This window comes from Plodia interpunctella, chromosome 8 (genome assembly GCF_027563975.2).
Source record: "Plodia interpunctella isolate USDA-ARS_2022_Savannah chromosome 8, ilPloInte3.2, whole genome shotgun sequence".
Classification (NCBI taxonomy): domain Eukaryota; kingdom Metazoa; phylum Arthropoda; class Insecta; order Lepidoptera; family Pyralidae; genus Plodia; species Plodia interpunctella.
This window is the reverse complement of record NC_071301.1, coordinates 7,696,969-7,716,557: the sequence shown is the minus strand read 5'-3', so window position 1 is coordinate 7,716,557 and position 19,589 is coordinate 7,696,969. Positions and strand designations below refer to the sequence as shown.

The window sequence follows — 19,589 nt, the reverse complement described above, 5'->3', positions numbered from 1 at the left end:
ATACAAATCCAACCCGCATCAAAATCTGTCTGAAGAGCTAAGCATATGTACAGAGAGACAAACAGAGGGAAGCAAAAGTACCTATGTTTCTAGTTTCTTTTATTAGTATGTATAGTATGCAATGTAAGTATAAGGCAAACTGTGATAGATATAGGAAGTCAATATCTCAAAATTAACCGTCGTCGCTAGAACAGACAGAACTTATTTCTAAGGAGGATGGGAATGGGATGCCTTACTTTATAATACCTACAGCTGCATTTGGGGGCACGTCGAGCGCGCAACGACTCATTTTTATTCTGTTTACATGAACCAGCTGCTCCATATCTAGCAATGCTCGTAAAAACTGAATTGAAAACAGAATAAAACATGTATTTTAATGCCACTCGCGCATTTTTATTACTCCATTGACATGATGGCACGCCCCGAAAGGAAGAAAATGTCATTAAAAGGCATATTTATCATTCATAAACTTCTTTAATTACATATCTATACAAACATCGGCCAATTGGAATACATCTACACAATAATTTACAGTCTTTCCAATTAATACTCAAAACTTTTCATTAAAAAAGTAATAAATACGAAGAAGCATGTCGAAATGCGAAATTTGGTATCATTGTACAAAAGTTAAATAAGTATTAGAAATAGATTATAAAGTTCTATATATTTACAACATCGGACGATTATCGTCTATAACAAAACAATGTTTAGCGATCGCCTAAGGCTACGTCTAAGGCTTTAAAGATCAATTATGGAGATCGTTCGGGTTGGGTTAATGAGGTCCTTTATACCAGGTACGTTTGGACAGTGTGGTGGAGGACTACGGATTGCGGCTGATGGTTACGGCCTTGGAAGTCTGTGGACGAGTAGTCGGAGTCTATCGTGGAGTAAATATGTTCTGAGAGGGGGCGGTCGCAAGGCGAGCGCTCCGCAGAATTGGCAGACTTTCCGCACAGCGTCTGACAAGTGCTATTCAAAACAGACGCATCCACAGTATATGTATTTGAATTCCTCCCATAATTGAGTCTTTTCAACTTTTGCCCGTGGCGCTTCGACATCGGCATCGCATAACGTAACCTCTCCCAAAATCGTTTCTCTTTCCACGTTATCTCCAAACCTGTTTTGAAATACGACTTCAGTTCCGGATCTCGTGGGACGAGCCCTACGGCGACTATTATTAATTTATGTGGATTCTTTCGGAGCGCTTTCTGGAGGGCCTGTCGGAACTCTATCTGTGACCACTCAGTCGAGATAAAGTTTTTCGTTAGGACTACTATAATACGCCTCGAGGCTTCAGTCGCCTCCACGACTAAATCGGGAAATTGTGCATAAGTCGCTTCAAATTGAGGTACGTCTCTATAATGGAGACAGAGATGGTACGAGGGGTACCCGTTCTCGAGTTCTCTCGCTAATGACTCAATAACGAACTCCTCGTCTTTCGGACTATAACAAATATAAGCGTCATAAAGCTTATCAGCATCCTTGAAGGCACCGGCTAGTGGAGAGAGCTTAATGCCGCAATTTGAATATAACCACATTCTACAAGCGTATCTAAACGTGAACACTAAAGCTAATATTAATAAAATAAGCATGAACCCGGTAAGAACAGACGCCAGCAAAGGCAGGTTATTTGAAACGAAAAATGCGCTTACTATGGAAGTATCGCTTATTTCACTGCAAACGGTCACATTCAAATTCAATGACTTCTTAACAGAGCTCAGCTTATCATTTATACACCATAAATAATTGGTATCGATTACTTTTTCAACATTTTGAGAAACATACGTTAAGAAGCCTTGCAAATATTTACAATCGCAGGACCAGTTATTACTGCCAATAAAAAGTGTTTGCAATTTTTTGTTATTGTCTAAGTGCCACAGTCCATAATTCACGAGCCTGTTTCCATCCAAGCGTAAAATTTCCAACGCGCCCAATGAGGAAAACGTGTCATTTGAAATATACTCAATAACATTACTGTGGAGATACAGTTCCTTTAAGTTGCTTAGCTTCGAAAATTCGGGGCCCGATAAACGTCTTATTTTATTGTTATCTAAATGCAATATTTTTAGAGCACCCAATTGATTAAATGTGTTGTTGTGAATATGTATAATATTACTAGAATTTAAATAAATAACGATAGCATTTCGCATTGGATTGAAAACAGTTTCGTTTATTTCACTATAAACATTGCCATCTAAATAAATATGAGTAGCATCTTTTGGAAAATCATAAGGTATCGATTTTAGTTGTTTCACAGAACAATCAATTACACTGGTTGTTTTCGACGAGTCGTGATAACAAGAACAGTTTCTAGGACACACAGTTTTACAATTACAGTTAATGAAATCACAACATTTACAACTTTCCTCGCAAAAAGTGTCGAATTTGCACAAAAAATCTTTAACAAGTAGCGAACTAACGGGGAGATACTTGACACCGCGTACATAAGACTCTTTACATATCACATTTTCTAAATCCATCACTCGTGGATAATCCCTAGAAGTTACAGAATTGATAAGTAACAGCCATTTCATTGTGCAATCACAACGGAAAGGATTACCACTAATGTAAAACTCTGGTAACGGTCGATCGTCAGCCACTCTCGAAACACGCAAACTATTTATGTCCAAACTTTCAATCTCATTGGCATACATATCGACGCGAGTTAAATTTCTCTTGTCTAAAAACGTGTCGGTCTCTATACTCGATATCAAGTTATTATTTATAAACAGTAGCTCGACGCTGTTCGGTATAGACATTGCAGATAAAGTGACTAAACGATTATGACTAGCATCTAAAGTTTTTACATGTAACTCTTTCTGTATCTTGTAGTAATTACCAAGAATTTCAATGAAGTTGGCGTGGATATCCAGCCATTTCAAACTACCGGGTACAAACGCGTAATCGAACCAAACAAGATGGTTTTCCGATAAATTCAACCACAATAATTTCGTCAAAGCTACAAATACCCCATTTATGTCAGAAATGAAGTTGCTATCGAGACGCACGGCTTCCAGTTGCGTGTTCCTTTGAAAGGTTTCAGTCTCAATCGACTGTATTTTATTTTTTGCTAAATTGAGTACCTGCAGGCTTGGCAAACCCCAAAACATCCCCGCTGTAAGGTTTCCAATTTGATTGTCAATTAAGCGCAACCCGGTCAATTGCGATAGGTTTTGGAACGTACTGTTGGTTATTTCAGTCAACAAGTTCTCCCCCAAATCTAACGATTTCAAAAACGGCAACTGTAAAATGGCTTCCGGTATTTTGGTCAATTTATTAGAGCTTAAATCTAATTCTTTCAAATCTGAACAATTTTTAAATGCATTATCACTAATATAAGACAATAAATTATTATTCAAAGAAAGCTTATTTAAAATAAATAGTCCATTAAACATGTGATCTTCTATAGTGTGCAATTTGTTTTGGCCCAAATTGAGAGTATGTAGATTGAAAAGTGGTAAAAAAGCGTTATCCTCGATGTGCCCAATAGTGTTGTTGTTCAGGTTAAGGATTTGTAAAAAAAATAAGTCTTTGAACATATTGTGCGTGACGCGTGTGACCGCGTTGTGGGACAGGTCGAGCACGATTAATCTTATTAGACCACTGAACGTTTCATCTTCTATGTGGTCGCTCCTCAATTTATTCGCCGAAAGATCTAAAACGAGCAATTGTTCCAACCGATTGAATATTCTCTTGGGCAAAGATTCCAGCTCGTTATTCTGCATATAAATTTCTCGAATTTCTCTCGTATTATAAAACAACCCTTCTGGCAAATAATTTATTGCGTTATCGGAAAGGTTAACAACTTTTAATGAAAGCAGATCACTGAAGACATCAACTGGCAATTCGTTTATTTTATTGTTTTGCAGAAACAACTGTGTCAGTCTTCTAAGATGCAGGATTTCAGAATCGGCCGGCAGGGACATAATGTCGTTATGACTCAGGTCTATAGATTGCAATGTAGACCCACATTTGTGGCCGAAACCCAGTTCGTCAACAAACTTGATCTTGTTACGAGTCAAGTTCAGTGAAATTATATTTTCCAACGCACAGAACAGGTCCGACGGTATCTTTCGAATGTTGTTGTAAGCTAAATCTAGTGTATGCAATTCTCGGAGTCCGTTAAATGCGCCTAAAGATAACTCAAGTTCTTTATTATGACTCCACTCGGTGTTCATAGAGCGTATCCTCAGTGTCTTGAGGCCGCGCAGACCTTCGAACACGTTTCCGGGAAGGCGAAGTATTTTGCAGTTGTTTATGGTGATCTCAGCCAAACCTTGCATTCTGCCGAAGTGATGGTCGCGCAGCGTGCTCTCGAGATGCAACGGGCCGCAGCGCACGGCCAGCCGCTGCGCGCCCTCCGAGTGCGTCGCACCGACGTCCCTGTCCGACGACAACGTCCGCACATTGCACTCCACGCCACCGTTCTCACCGGACACTCGGAAACAAACATCTGCATCGTCAGGCGCTTCCGTAAGCGCCGCGCCCATCACTAAACAAAAGAATATCGCGGTAATTATCATTTTAAGCCGCACTGTGTCCATTTCATTTTGTCACATGGAGAGTTTCATGAATGAAATGTGGATCGTTCTTGGTCGCACGTCCATAGTCAGCTGTTGTTAGTGTTTATATTATGAGAAAACGTTTCGACAAAACTGATTATGGTCGGTGTTGTAAATAGAGCGACACGGTCGACGCGGCATGGTGAGGCATGTTCCCCCCGCGGAGGCGAGCCCGCGACTGCCGTACACAATGAAATGCCATGAATGCGCGCCGCCAGCCGCCAGAGGACCGCGGCGGCACCCATACTACTCTACCATCACATTTCTATCGTCGCCTGTACTAGTGTAGTAACCCCCGTAATTTTCGGCTTTTGTATAAAAAACGGGAGACCGTTGTTAATGATATTAGATCGCTATGCGGTTATGGTTCTCTATACTAACTCCTTGGTGTTTTTGATTGATCAAATATGAATAATTACAATTGTGTGAGTAGGTATACAAGTGCATTTATTGACATATTTTTTAACTACCTAAGTTGGAAATAGAGTCCCGAGAGATATTGGAAAATAGATATGTTTTACTTATTTAACAGATAGTCATATCGTATAGTTTGATAATTTATTTTCTACTAGCGGCCCGTCCTGGCTTCGCTCGCATAAAACAATTATAACATAGAATACTAGCGTACATAGGTACTACAACTACAATCAAACTGCGACACTTCCGCTATAGTACCGCTATGTTAATGTTATAACATTGATTGTCATAACCTACAATCGTATCTCAATGTGTATGGCGTGTGGAATAGCACCACTCCGTATCCTTCCGTTGATGTCGTATGAAGAACATAATCAGACTTGGCACCTGATAGCATTCCCAGAGTGTTGACGTCAGTTAGACGGCCGGTTGACCATTACTTAAATCTTTTAAAAAAAAACTGTCAACAAATGATTTATTGAACAAGTCATAGACTTAGTCTTGGCTCCTGTCAGAAGGGGCCAACACAAGTGCTGGCTTGATGTCAAAGATATGCGTTCCAATTCTAATGAACTAATAACTAAGGATGCCGAAGACCGTGCTAAGTGGAGGAGAAAAAGTAGGAAAGAGGACTCTGGGTGCAGTTCGAAACTCTCTAAGAAGCCGGGAGAACATTGAAAAATAGGCTTCATAATTTTGACAAAATTAAATACAAATCATACAGTCAACCGCATGTCTAGTTACTCTGAAATTACCTTTATGCCGCGGCAATTGGGGCTAGTTTGCAATTAACTTTTTGATTAATTGATATTACGACTAATTATCAGATTCTTGTTTTTTAACTTGATGAGAAAAAGGCCTACGTCAGTCACGTAGAACGAAGTACCTGAAAATTATAATAGTTTGCTTGTTGCATTAATGGGGCGGGGAAAACGTATAGTATTAAATAAAACAACATTGTTTCTATTTTTGCTTTAATTGCTTATTCCGTACTTAAACTTACGAACATATTTACAGTTTTAATCACTTAACAAAAAACCAAATCAACTGTAATAGTTTTAGTAATATCCTTACTTGCCTATATTTTATTGGATAACCGTATTACATATTTTAGGGCGGTATTCCACTCATCCAATTATTTGTCCAATGCTATCTTCTTCATTTTTTATAACATTACGAAAGAGCAATATTAGACAGTAAGAGATGAAATAAATAGCAATTACTATATTGGACAAAGAAATTTATAACTGGAATACTCATTTATGCAAGTTATAAACTCAATTCATACTATCAAGTGTACAAGAAAGATTACATAACTTGTTGATATTTAGTGTAATAATAAATCATTCTTAAATTATGCGGACTTAAAATCCAAGCGATACAGTCAAGCAAAAAAATAACTACCTATTTCATTGTCACGATTATTTACAAAATAATTAAATAAGCATTATACTTATATACAAAAAGATTTAAAATTTTATTGGACGTGAAGCTTATGGCTTAAATGAGAATCGCTGGGTATAGTTTACAAAATAATATCTATTAAATACCAATTCAGCATAGCCATAAATTACCGTACTATCACAAGTCTCTAAAAATATACTCGTATATCTATGTCTCACCGACAGCACAGATGCCCAGAGCAATTTAATAAAAATTCTTACAAGGTTCGTGTTGCTTTTGGCGCGTGGGTAAAATCATAACTACAAATAGGCACATAAATGGCATTTCAAATACTTTGTTCTAGATCAAGTATTATTATTGGAACTATATTTTGTTGTCTATGTGCCTGATCCCTACACTGTAATATACTTTGTACTACGAACTTTGTAGGTATTATCTGTGGCTCTTGTTAACTTGTGCTGTCAGTGACTAAATAACTTAAATTGAACTAATTAATCAACCTAATTGTTATTAGTTGGGGTGATCCAGAATTTCAGTCTTAAATTCGCTCTGGACTTCACTGGCAGAGTTATACACAATGTAACATCTTTTATAACACTATTCATTTGGCAATCATAATCGATAGCAACATTTGTTTCTTTTTATGTTAACAACATAGTTAACAATATCAAACTCACTATTGAAACACTGGATTATTCTATAACTCTTGAAGAAAAAACTTAACTAAACTCTTGATTTTGATAGCAGAAACAATTTGTAGCAAATATGTAAGTACTAATCAAGGCCCCAATACTAATTAGCATGTCTATTACTTTATTGCTTCAAAAATATATGTAATCCTCTTATCAACATTAATATAAGACAGAAGATAACAAGCCTATAGAACAAGGAGATATTTAATATTGTTAGCATCGACTAGAAAACTGTTTAACTGCTACACTCGAAGATATCATTAAGTTTAATTGTCCTTTATTACTGCTTTTATTTAATGACATCTCGGAGGGTGTCCAATAATGAATACTACATTGGTATGAAGTCTGTAAACATTTGTTAAACATACTATTCCATAGATAGATAAACTTAAGTCTAAAAAGTTCCCATATTTGTTTGTGTCAACAATTTCCATCTTTGAAATACATGGAAAACCAAACTTAATTAGCATACTCTTAATTGCTGATCAAACACCTGTACCTAAACAAATTATAATATGCTTTATTTATTTAAAAGATAGATGTCTATATATCACACAGAAATCTGAATTACATACCTTACATATTTTACTTACAGTTAAAGTAATGCATTTAGTACATATTCTTAGAACAGAGGCTATAATATTACAAACAGTAAAAAATCGGTGATATTTGAAGATGTAACTTCTTCACTCTATAGTTGAACCTAACCAACAGCCCCTTTCTAAGTACAGCATACAATTTAAATGTCATCAAACTATTCAACTGCAGCAACTATATCCAGTACATTATAGCACTGATGTTTGATCAGCAATTCACAACACTACAACAAGTGATGTCGTCACACCAACTGATGCGTTGTTGTCTTCCCATTGTGATAGTATCAGACCGAATATTCAGCTTCTGTTTCAGCCAATAATTCAACTTACTATCAACCCGTCAATTTTTTTATATCAATAGAAACAAGTTTATCTTTTTTTCACTCAATCACGATTCCATAGTTTCGGTCAAACACTACACTGCGGATCTCGTACAACACTAGACATCACATCACGTCACATCACAAGGGTGTCCAGTGGTGCCTACTTGTCGAGGGCCTGCAAGTGGTCTGGGCGGTCGCCGCGCGCGTGTCGCGCCCACATCTTGGCGTACAACATCTCGAGGCCGGTCGCGTACGCCTTGCAGTCGAACAGGGGGCTCTCTGTACGCGCTGTCCACACTTTTGCGCGGATTGCTTTTAAACTGCGAAAATATTGGTTACGTTTAATATAAGTGACTGTATAAAATGGTCCCATATTGTGGGAATATATTTCATAATAACTATAAAAATAGTAATTCTACTTCCTTGATGGCCAGTTGTATCCGCCCTTCCCTCTTAGCCCATTCCCTGTTGTTTCCGAAACCATAGAGCATCAGAGCCTAAGATCAGCTTACCTACTTCTTTTCTCCACTTCACACAGTCACTGGCATCATCATATGGACAATTGCTGAAATTGCCCTAAACAACATTTTCTCTTTCTTTAATTTGATTGGTTTAGCTTTTATCTATTATTGAGATTTTATTTCCCAATAAAAGTCATGAATAGGAAATATGATGCAAAATCTACTAAGTACTTACAGTTTTAGCTTTTTAAAGGCTAAAAATCTAACTACTTAGTATACTATATATAACTGAAAATAAAAATACTTACTATTCTCTATCAGTTCCTAATCTTACAGCTATATCTTGGTATTCCTGTCTCGTTCTTGCAATCAATTCCGGACATCCAAGCGTGTTGAGTTGAGAGGCAGCCACACTATAAAAGCAAATAATTTCACCGTCAATTGACTAAGTAAGAGTATTTATTTATTAATTTAAAAACTTTATTGCACAAAATTATAAAAATTAATTACTTTTGTGCTTACTATTTTACTATTATTCGTACTAGTGTAAATGTGCTGGTTAAACAATTGTTTATCTATTGTATCTTGATTTGCGCCATCTACGGGCTACAACGTATTTCTACTCATTCGTTTACTGGGCAGAGATGGGTTTACATCCGGTATTTGTCGTTTCTCAAGTATTTGCGAAAGACCAGATTCATAGCTCACAACATTGTTGCTGAGGGGGGAAGACCATTTTGGTACAATATCACATATGTAATGCTGTATTACTGGAACTCTATTGCCCAAAATAAACATATTTTTCTTTCTTTCTATTAGGTACCTTATAAACCAAAATCCCGCGAGAACAAAAAGACCTTGGACTAGATCAGTAATAACATAAATCGGTTACCGTGAAGCGAGCGTCTCTCCAGGCAGCGTGACGACGGGCGTGCCGGTCCACAGGATGTCCATGCTGGTGGTGTGTCCGTTACACAGCGGCGTGTCCAGGCACACGTCCGCCAGTTGTCCGCGTCTCACGTGCTCCTCTTTGGCCGCCACGTTCGAGAAGATTATGCGGCCGGGCGGCAGACCTGACAGGTTTATCAAAATTTTCGATTCAATATTATGATACGCCGTTTTTTAAATCGTTTTGAGCCCTGGACGACATCCTGCTGTTTTTCTTATATCAATTAGTGTGAGAGATACATAAAACCAAGCTTCACATAATTCAATTTTAGAGTATTGACATTTTTGTTCTAATTGTAAGTGTATATTCAGCTTATTAGCTTCGATTACAATTTGATATTCAAAGGCGGATTGCCTTTGAATCTGGGATAAACAATTAGGATTAGGAAAGGAGGAAATTGGGATTGAATTGATGAATTATTTTCATTGACAATAAGTCTCTTTGCATTGCCATAAAATAATACGTTTGTCTGTGCAGTAACAACAACAATATCTACCTTTGCAACAGATAGAATTTCTAACCAATGGCATGTCTATTGTTAAATATAATTATCTATTGTTTAAAATCAAACAAAAAAATAACGCAAAATAAGAAAATGTTAAACTAACGACCGATTCAGATAACTGGTATTGAGAATTTACATATTATAGGGTGTGTTTCATAAGAACCAGTCATCACGTATCCGGACATTCCTTGTTGCTCGTAAGTGACTATGTTGGAGAAGGTTATAGGATCGGGAGTGAAACCTGGGAAATAATTAGTATTATAATAATATTCGGGAAATATTATCTGTGCAGGACTTTTCAATGTCACATTGTCACATGACGTCTAGTCAGAGCAATAAATAATCGGCGAAGATACGTAGAGATAATCTAATCTAAAAACAACATGCAATATTGCAATGAATATACTCATCACAGGATTTAGTCGGGTAATTTTTAAATTGTATGTACACTATTTAAAATATTTTCAAAGAATAAAGTTTACCTAATTGCTGTGCCGTAGACTGAATATTGGGTTCGCCAACTGCCGGGAATCTTAGCAACCAGAGAACACTATTTGGCACATGTTTCAGTATATAAACCCACATGTGCAAGGTCAATGGGTCAATTTTGTACAGCTGGTTGAAATTGCAGTATACTACAGCATCGTCGGGAAGCCCGTATTGTTGACGGGTGGTGATCACGATAGACTGTGGCACTTCCTCGCCTGTCGCTGCTTTGTTATTGGTTTGAGTTGTCGCTAGGCCGTTTTGTAGAATTACTCCGTTTACTGATGTCTGAAAAAAAGGAAAAGAACATTAGGTTTTATCATCCAAAAGTATATGCATATTGTGAAGTTATAATAAAGTTTCATATTTTACCTGTACTTGTCCGGAAGCAATCATAGTCTCAATAGGTGTAGTGGTAGGTAATTCAGCAACTTTCAATGATATCTCGACGGGGCGGGCGGCTCTCACCACCTCTTTGATCTCTTTGATGTCCGTGTTCTCGACCAACGGCGACAAATCTGTCGCATTGATGACTGCCACATTGTCCGCGAGGCTTCCCAAGTTGTTATGAGACTTCACCTTGTCGCTCAGAATCAAACGCTCTTGCAAATGCGGGAACATTTGCTTATGGTCTCCAACGAAGTATGTATGAGGCATATACGCTAATTTCTCACTGTACTGGCTCGCCAATTCCACTGGTGACGTCACAGCATCAGTGACCAAGTAATCCATGTAACTAGCTCCACTCGTTCCCGGATATCCAAGCCACATGACTTGCACTGGCGCCGGCCGTAAAGCAAATATTTCATTCCGAGCGCCTTTAGTATATCCATTCATGTTCACCAAAATATGAATGCCGTCTCCGTATATTTTGTCTGCAGCTTTACCGTTGCAAGGCATCTGAGATAAGTCTATGAAATGCTCGGCTTCGCGCGCGATTTTCGATCGGAAAGTCGTGCCGTCGTCCGGACTCAGGGCGTAACAGAAGATCTCAACTTTAGTGCGGTCGTGTAGTCCAGGAACTGACTGCATCAAGTGCGATGTGGGATGATTTCCGAAATCACTGCTCACGTATCCAATTCGGAGACGGCCGTTCAAATCCCGCGGGAACTTGTACGGAGGTTTGTGAAGCACTTGCACCTTCTCCAAGCAAAGATTAGCATGTCGGGCGGCTATTGCCTTTCTGAACTCGTGAGTCAAGGGATACAACATTGAGTGGTGAGGGTGGACTGATGGCAATCTGTTCTTGTCCAATTGTTCTGCAACAATGCTCACCAACTTCTTCATGCGAGCTTCATAATCTGTCCAGTCGCAAACTATTTGCAAACAATGAGCCAAGTTGCAATAAGCGTCCGGGAAGTCTGGTTTTAGTTTCAGAGCCGTCCTGTAAGATTGGATCGCTTCTGGAATATTCCCAGAGTCCTTGTGAATACTAGCGAGATTGCTGTGAGCGTCGGCGAACGCCGGGTTGATCTGTATAGCGCGGGTGTAGCACTGTAGCGCTCCGGCTACATCTTGCATTTCTTTGAGTGTATTGCCCATGTTGCTGTAGGCATCCGCGAAGGTCGGCTGGATGCGAATAGCTTCTTTATAATGCATGAGGGCTTCATTGAGCTTGCCTTGTTGCTGTAATACAGAGGCTAAATTGCTATGAGCGGCTGCAAACTCGGGGAATACTTCTAAAGCCTTGAGATACAGTCGCGTCGCTTCTTCTATAAAGCCCTGTTCACGCTTAATATTCGCCAAATTGTTGAGGGAATCCGCGTGTGACGGACAAAGGCGCAGGGCAGTGTTATAACATTCTTCGGCATCGGCCACTTGGCCTTTTTCTTTCAACGCGTTAGCCAAGTTACAGTAAGCATCGGGGAAGTTCGGTTGCAACTCTATGGCCCTCCTGTATGTGTCGATGGCCAAGTCAATTAATCCTTGTTCATAGTACACGCAGGCCAAGTTTCCGTGTACGACAGCGTTGTTCGGAGACAAATTCAAAGCGCGTAGATAAGCTGCTACAGCCCTGGCGACAGATCACATATAATGTCATTAATATTCATTGTGCTTTATTCGTAATATATTCCGCTTTGATATTATAGCATTATGTTAAGTAATTAATTTACGCATATTACGGTAGCGATTATAACCGCAGTGATAAATAATGACGTAACTATTATAGAATATACATAAGCATCAATTTTACCTGTCAAAAATCCTCGCTTCCTTGAGAACGTTTCCAAGATTGATGTAGGCATCCAAGAAATTCGGATCCAAGGCCACAGCCTTCTCAAAATGATGAATGGCCAACCAAATTTCGCTTTGTGCGTTAAATACGCATCCCAAGTTACTCCATGCCACTGCAAAGTCTGGCCTCGTTTCGATTGCCTTCAAGTAACAAGCCTACACACACGAAAAAATAACATGTTAAAATTAGACAAGTGGATAATTGTTGCAATGATGAACGTTCTGGAATGTTTGTTACGCCAATGTCAAGACTACACCACAGCGTGGGTTGGGGCCGGGAGCTCAGACAACGTAGAGGGACCGAGCCCCAACCACGAGCTAAACGTTACGCCAACTGCGCCCTAGCACGAAACTACGCCGACAGCCACACACATCAGTAGGAAATGCAAACGACAGAATGCATCACAAACCCATACAAATCCATAAAGAATAAACAAGTCGGAGCGGTATATCAAACGCTTCCACTTCCTAGCCGATGAGAGGAGATGGTCACGACAATGATAAATGCAAACGAGATCCAATAACCTGTTAAGTGTGATTCTTGCAAACCTTTTACACTTTACCTGCGGCGGGCACGGCAGCATCGCGGCAGCTAGCGACTGGGGTACCAACCGTCACACCTACTGTCTTACCAGACAACACCTTGTGAAAATATAACAGAATTAGTTGATTTTGAGTCAAACTGATCACCTGCTCACGTACTCATATTATATTACAAATCAATTGTGGATTGTGAGGATCATATCGAGTCGGTCACACTGTCTTCTCGAGTGTTGCGACAGGCATGATATGGAATGACTAAATTATATTTTACAAAGAAACATAACTCACTACGTCATACCACTAATGAAATAAACACTACTTATTTGATCCTCAATCGAAATATAATAGAATTCACTACAAGCACAAGGATTGAAAATGTAAACTAAAATAGTGTTGAAGGTAACAGGATGATAATTATTAAAAACGAATAGTTAATACATGGATATTAGTGTAATCTCTCTTTACTATAGTTAATTTTTCACACGACTCGCTTTTAAATAACAGATCATAAATATTATCAGAAAAGAAACAAAAATTCAAAACAATGTTGTAAAGACACCGTGTGAAAAATTATTGTTTACGCAGTGCTCGACGCAAAATATTGAAAACAAAAAAATTTAATATATCAATATTCTGATCAATATTCTGCGAAACAAAATATTGAACAAAATAGAAAGCGACACCGTTATAAAGAATTGTTCTAAGAGATAGGTTTACGCCCTGTCACTAACTGTGCGTAAAGGTTCTAACTCGAGCGTACATATATTTGCCCGACGACGTAAACCAATCTCGGGTTGTGCTCACTTTTCTATTTTATTCGTACAATTTAATAATGGCTTAAACAAACAAAACCAGATAATAGAAAACAAGACAAATTGTTGAAACCATTATGAAAAATGTCTGGACGCGTGGCTGGGGTGAGGGGGGGTTTACGCAACGCTTTGTACGCTAGCGAAACAGAGAGTGCACTAATTTAATACGGCACAAAAGAGAAGAGTCTGAAAATCCTGTTAACTTCTGAGCAAACCGGCAAATGCTTAACATAATCATATTTACCTTTGCCTCGTCCAAACGTCCAAGAGCCTTGAGCAAATTACCCAAATCGCTCCTGACGCAGTAAAGATCCTGAAACAAATATTATTTATTATTTCTCTCTCTCTCTCTCTCATCTTCGCGTGATCCCGGCATATGTGACGCTGCAAAACCCGGGTTGAACATAATAAATAAACCATTAAATTTTGAAAATTTGGCAGGGATTCTACAACCGGCCACCTGCCTGTCGTCTCTCTCCTTGGACAATTGTTGCCTTTCAGCCGAATGAAGGTAACTCCTTGTACAACATCCACGGAAGGAAATGGTGTGCTCCTGTTCTAAGGAACCACAGGCCAATTTAATTTGTAGTTAGTAACAAATCCAAATTAAAGTAAGAACGTAATAAATCATGTCATATCATTCACCATGAATTCAAATGATGACACATGTGTCAAATTTGGTTTTTCCGTTTAAAAGTAGGAAAAAATCAATTTTGAGGAAATTGTTATGAAACAACTTCCAAAAATTCAACATATTTAACCTTTTTTATGAATCTGAAAGTGTGTTTGTTTATCATACTTTCACGTCAATAAAGTTGGACAGCTGTAGAATATTATAGCCACCTTTTGCCGCGGAGAAATAAATGAGAATACATATATGCTAAACATATCAAATCTTGGAAAAACAACATACAACCAATACACACAATACAGATAAAAATGGTGACATACTCTAACGAAACGACAATATATTCAGGATATACTTGGTAAATATAAATCAATCATGAACAAAACTGTAATCTTTCGTAAACACATCTACGCGGGGAAAAGTGAAGTCGTCGGCTGGCTCGCACCCGACGTCCTATATTAAATCATTTTTAAATTAGTACGGAACATCATAGCTCTCAAATCTATGAAGTCATTATCAAGCCATATTATACTGTGCCGATGTCCAACTGTACGAATGATTATCTGTGAAGGTAGGTTACTGATGAGTCATATGCTTGACACCATTGTATTACGGGTGTTAATATTATGTGAATGTTTTGAAGGAAACATATGGAGTGGAATATTTTTATTGAAGGCGATCTCAAGCGACAATAGGTTATTACTGACAAGGAAATAGTGTAAAATTAATGTCCAAGGCTATTATTTTATCTTGCGTAAACAGATCACTGTTTATCTATCTATTGCAATCTTAAATTTAAAACAAGATGATTTGAAATGATCTTTTTTTATTGCTTACATAAGTCAGAATAATATTTTATATATGGATCATTAAAATGTATTGTGACAATGTAAACACGGCTCGTGCAAAAAATATATTTCTCGTAATGTTGCGACAGGGACTTATAAATGGGAAATCGAAAAAACTATACTAGAAATGAAGCAAGGAAACATAAAAATAACTTAATTTCATAATCAGCAATAAAACATCTGGTAATCACTATACCTAGTAGGTTATTAATATAAAATTTAGCTATCAAAACAAAAGATACTATCCCAGATATTGCTCTGACATTGAATGTTTTGTTTTACATTCCAGTAAAACATAATAACAAGACATTGTTTTAAGAAATTTGTCAAATAAATAGCGGAATCAGATATTTGGTGAATATTTTTATGTAAAATAATTTTTGCAAACACTTTAAATCAAACCTTAGAGAACCTAAAGAATCTGGCTAAGAATATCTCGTTAATTTTTGAAACTGTTCACACAGCATACATATAGTTAGGAATACAATAATGTTAACCCATTTTTAATAATCAATATAAATCAAGCCCTGCGTACGATAGGCTTCACCATCTCTCTCTCATCTGAGTGTTTTCCTGGTTCCTTCCTCAGCCCTTTGCCACTTTGTCAGATAGAGGCTTCACCTGCGTATTGAAAAACCACATAAAAAGCAACTAAAACTCACAGGGTTATACTGAAGCGCAGTGACGTATGCCTGCACGGCTTGCTCCATGTCGCCGGCGGCCACCAGCGCCGCAGCCAGGTTGATGTATCCATCGATGAAGTCTGGCTTTAGCCTCACAGCATGTCTATAGTTCTCGAGGGCCTCTTGCAACTGGCCACGCTCCTTGTATACATTACCGAGGTTGCTAAAAAAATTAATTGTTTTTATATAATCTGTATCTTCTACACTGGATAGTCTTTTGTTCTGATTCACCAAATGTGTCTATTTAAACATTCTTGAAGCCTTCCTGTACTCTCCCATTCTGGTTTGTTCCAAAAACATTCTATGACACCCCAAAACCAACAGTCCTCTTATTAAATGCCTGCCAGCCTGATGTCATCCCTCCTTGGTATTTTGGATTGATATGGTTAGCGTTTTAATATTTTTATATATCTCTATTTGTTTAACTTCAAACAACTAGTATTGTCTCAATTAAAAACATACACATAGAAGTTTAAAATAAAGTTGATAAACATAAGTAGTAACTGTAAGTATCTAAACATAAACTCAAAGTAAGGTGAAATGAGCCTGAGGAAGAGTTAAATTTGACTGAAAGGATATTATGGCTACTGCAAGACAGATTTGTAACATGTGGGACCATATGTTAAATTTTAGAATTAATTCATTTATTATAAAGATTCATGACATAAGACAAAATGCTCAACTAATAATATCTCAGGTTTTTAATTGTGCAGAAACAATCACAAATTATCAAAACTTATTAATAAATTGTAATTTTTACTTAATTAAAATAGGATATTATACCAAATTTACTTGTTGGCAAACACAATTGTTGCCACTTAACAGCAAGACTGTTTAATTTTGGTATAGTAAACAAGTTTTGTCCAATTAACACCTTAACACTGGCAGCAGTGTCCTATGATAAAATATTATGGCAGTAGACCTAATTTAACAATTTTAGAGGTGCTAAAAATACAGAGACCATTCTAAAATAAAGGCAATTCATTACAGTACAACTGATGCCATTCTAAATGGGCCAGTGTTAATAGCATAATGATGCCAACATTTTATCTAAAATAAAATTTAGATTAAGACCAAGCCAATTAAAAAAAATAAACAAAATCTAGATTAAATATTTTTTGCTATTAACATTACTTTATCATGCAGTCGCTTAATAATCAAGTGTTACATTATTATAAAGGGTACAAAAAGTCAAGAGCTTGAAGGCCACATTTAGCAGATTAGGATTGTTAATTGAGATTAAATATTGAATACCAATGAAAAGAATATGTATAGCCCTCACTCTTTGGCTGATTTTCAAAATCTGCATGCATAAAGTCTGGCACATTCTATTTCATATTTTGTATTAAGCAATTGGCACACAGAATAAGAAAATACTCTTGAGAGTAAAATAATGAATTATTAAAAAGTGTTTTTAAAGATGTTACACAAAAATTTAGATTACCTACACCTATTTCTGAGTACTGGATGTCAGTACACAAAACAAAGATAAGTGCACAATTGATTTTATTAAAATTGCAATATACATATTATTTACCTGTAAGCTTCTGCCAACAATGGGTTCTGTTTGATAGCTAGGGTAGAGAAATGTGCTGATCTGTCCAGTCGACGGCACTGGAAGTGGATGGATGACAGCAACAGTAACACTCCTGTGTTGGTGCCATCTTGTCGCCACAGCTGCATACAATGCTGTTCAGCACTGTCATAGTCACCAGCCTGATACTCGCGATGCGCAAGCTCCAATAGACCTGCACCCACAACACTCATGATTATACGATGATATCCCAATATTAAATATACAATTTCGTTACTAGACAAAAAATAAAGTACCTAACAGCAAAGTAACTCATGAAGTCAAGAAATAACGCGTCACAGGTTTCCATCGGAAAATTACCACGCGGATATTCAATTAATCGCGAAATAGGTACTTATTTCTCCATACATAGGTAATGTTAACGTGATACACTTACCTACGGTTGATATTTGCTGAATATCAGACATTTTCAGGATTACAGCATTAGCAGGCACGCCAACGCCAACTATTTGTTGAGGCTGCGTTGTGACAGATTGTGGCACGGCAACATTGGCTTGAGGTTGCATTTTTGTTATCATTTTCTAACAATATGGTTTTAGTATAAATATAAAAATATTAAAATTAAAACACTTCAATGTCATTAACCAGATTTAGAAATGTTTATTTCACTTTTTCCATCATAAAATAAGAAAGATCACCCGCACAAAGCACAAAATCACCTCATTACCAACTCATTAAATGTTTTACTCGTCAAACTCGACCGACCTGCGCCCAATCCAGCCAAAGCCAATCATAAGTTTCATAGACAAGAGAGACAGACTATCACAATCGGCCGGCCAACCTGCGAGCGAACTAGTGTTGCCACTTCACTATCGATAGTCGATAGTCATAATTAAATAAAAGCATTATTATCGCTATATCTACCGAAAGTATCAATTGTGTCAATACTATCGATCACATCTATAGCCCCCTTAGCGGCAACACTAACAATAATTTTCTTTATTTATTTACCTAATTATTCACAAAATAATTAAAAATACTTTATTTACTCTAAAATGTGTTTTGTCACTATCACACTTTATAATATTTGAAAATTACAGAAAGAGACATAATATATTTTAGCTTAGAGTATGTTTTAACTTTTTTATGAATAATAGGGGTCTGTCTAGCAAGTCATGGCACACAAAAAAGTATTTTTGTTGTTAACACTGAATATACTACGAAATATCAATTTGATACTTTCATTATGTATTTTATTAAATATAAATACATTAGAGAGAATTAGGCATAATTTACTAGAAAATAGTCACATAAAACGGGAAATTACAAAATAGGCGGATATGGGTAAAGTATCAAAATATTTTGTATGCTGTTGAAACAATTTCAATGTTGCCATATATGATTTTAATAAATACGTTGTGACACTACTCACTAGTCCGACTCTAGTATCGAAGCTTAATCCAATGCACTATCGATATTATTGAGAGTACTGCATTAAACTGATATTATGTACCAAACGAGCCATAGATACTATCGACAATTGATGAGGCCTATCTATACATATAATTTATAATTGTAAGCGGGCTATGTCTGTACATTATTTAAGAATTTTTGACTGTCTGTATATGTGTGTGTGTTCGCACATCGTGTAAAAACTACCGGATGGAATTTGATGCGGTTTTTACAGTCCTAACTTAAAAAATGGTATAGGTCGCTAATAAAGACGATTCTGAAGTAAACTAGATATCGATAGTTCTGAAACACTAAAGCAAACCATAGAGTTTTTTTTTTGTTTCGTTTGTCCATACAGCCCCGTCGTCTGTAGTTGCCTAAGTAGTTGCAAACCATAGAGAACGCGGGAGGCACGCTGCGACGGTGACGACGCACCGGAGCACAGAGGGCTTAGTGCGG

The 19,589-nt window shown here is 37.4% G+C and overlaps 2 protein-coding genes across 3 annotated transcripts; both read right to left on the bottom strand.

Annotated features, from left to right (window-relative positions):
• Positions 1-454: 454 nt before the first annotated feature.
• Positions 455-4,772, bottom strand: LOC128671929 (toll-like receptor 7). Its single transcript, XM_053748774.1, has one exon. The coding sequence runs from the start codon at positions 4,542-4,544 to the stop codon at positions 786-788; it is 3,759 nt and encodes a 1,252-aa protein (XP_053604749.1). The 5' UTR covers positions 4,545-4,772; the 3' UTR covers positions 455-785.
• A 1,167-nt stretch (positions 4,773-5,939) lies between these two features.
• sxc (super sex combs) lies at positions 5,940-18,466 on the bottom strand. Of its 2 annotated transcripts, XM_064436100.1 has the most exons (11): positions 18,115-18,441; positions 17,682-17,892; positions 16,124-16,307; positions 14,230-14,298; positions 13,194-13,272; positions 12,590-12,786; positions 10,768-12,409; positions 10,392-10,683; positions 9,348-9,528; positions 8,764-8,868; positions 5,940-8,314 (listed from the first exon to the last, which is right to left on the bottom strand). In XM_064436100.1, the coding sequence occupies exons 5-11, from the start codon at positions 13,212-13,214 to the stop codon at positions 8,155-8,157; spliced, it is 2,598 nt and encodes an 865-aa protein (XP_064292170.1). In that variant the 5' UTR covers positions 13,215-13,272; positions 14,230-14,298; positions 16,124-16,307; positions 17,682-17,892; positions 18,115-18,441; the 3' UTR covers positions 5,940-8,154. The 2 variants fall into 2 exon arrangements, with proteins under 2 accessions (XP_064292170.1, XP_053604495.1); XM_053748520.2 differs by lacking the exon at positions 13,194-13,272 and having other exon boundaries at positions 18,115-18,466.
• Positions 18,467-19,589: the final 1,123 nt, after the last annotated feature.

What these genes read in the sequence shown, in the direction of transcription:
- sxc (XM_053748520.2), bottom strand. Translation starts at nt 18,256, where the DNA reads ATGATAACAAAAATGCAACCTCAAGCCAATGTTGCCGTGCCACAATCT. An exon ending in GAAGCGAGGATTTTTGACAG is followed by an intron (nt 12,410 to 12,589) that starts GTAAAATTGATG and finishes ATCTGTCGCCAG; the next exon opens with GGCTGTAGCAGCTTATCTAC. An exon ending in TTGCTTCCGGACAAGTACAG is followed by an intron (nt 10,684 to 10,767) that starts GTAAAATATGAA and finishes CCTTTTTTTCAG; the next exon opens with ACATCAGTAAACGGAGTAAT.
- LOC128671929 (XM_053748774.1), bottom strand. Translation starts at nt 4,544, where the DNA reads ATGGACACAGTGCGGCTTAAAATGATAATTACCGCGATATTCTTTTGT.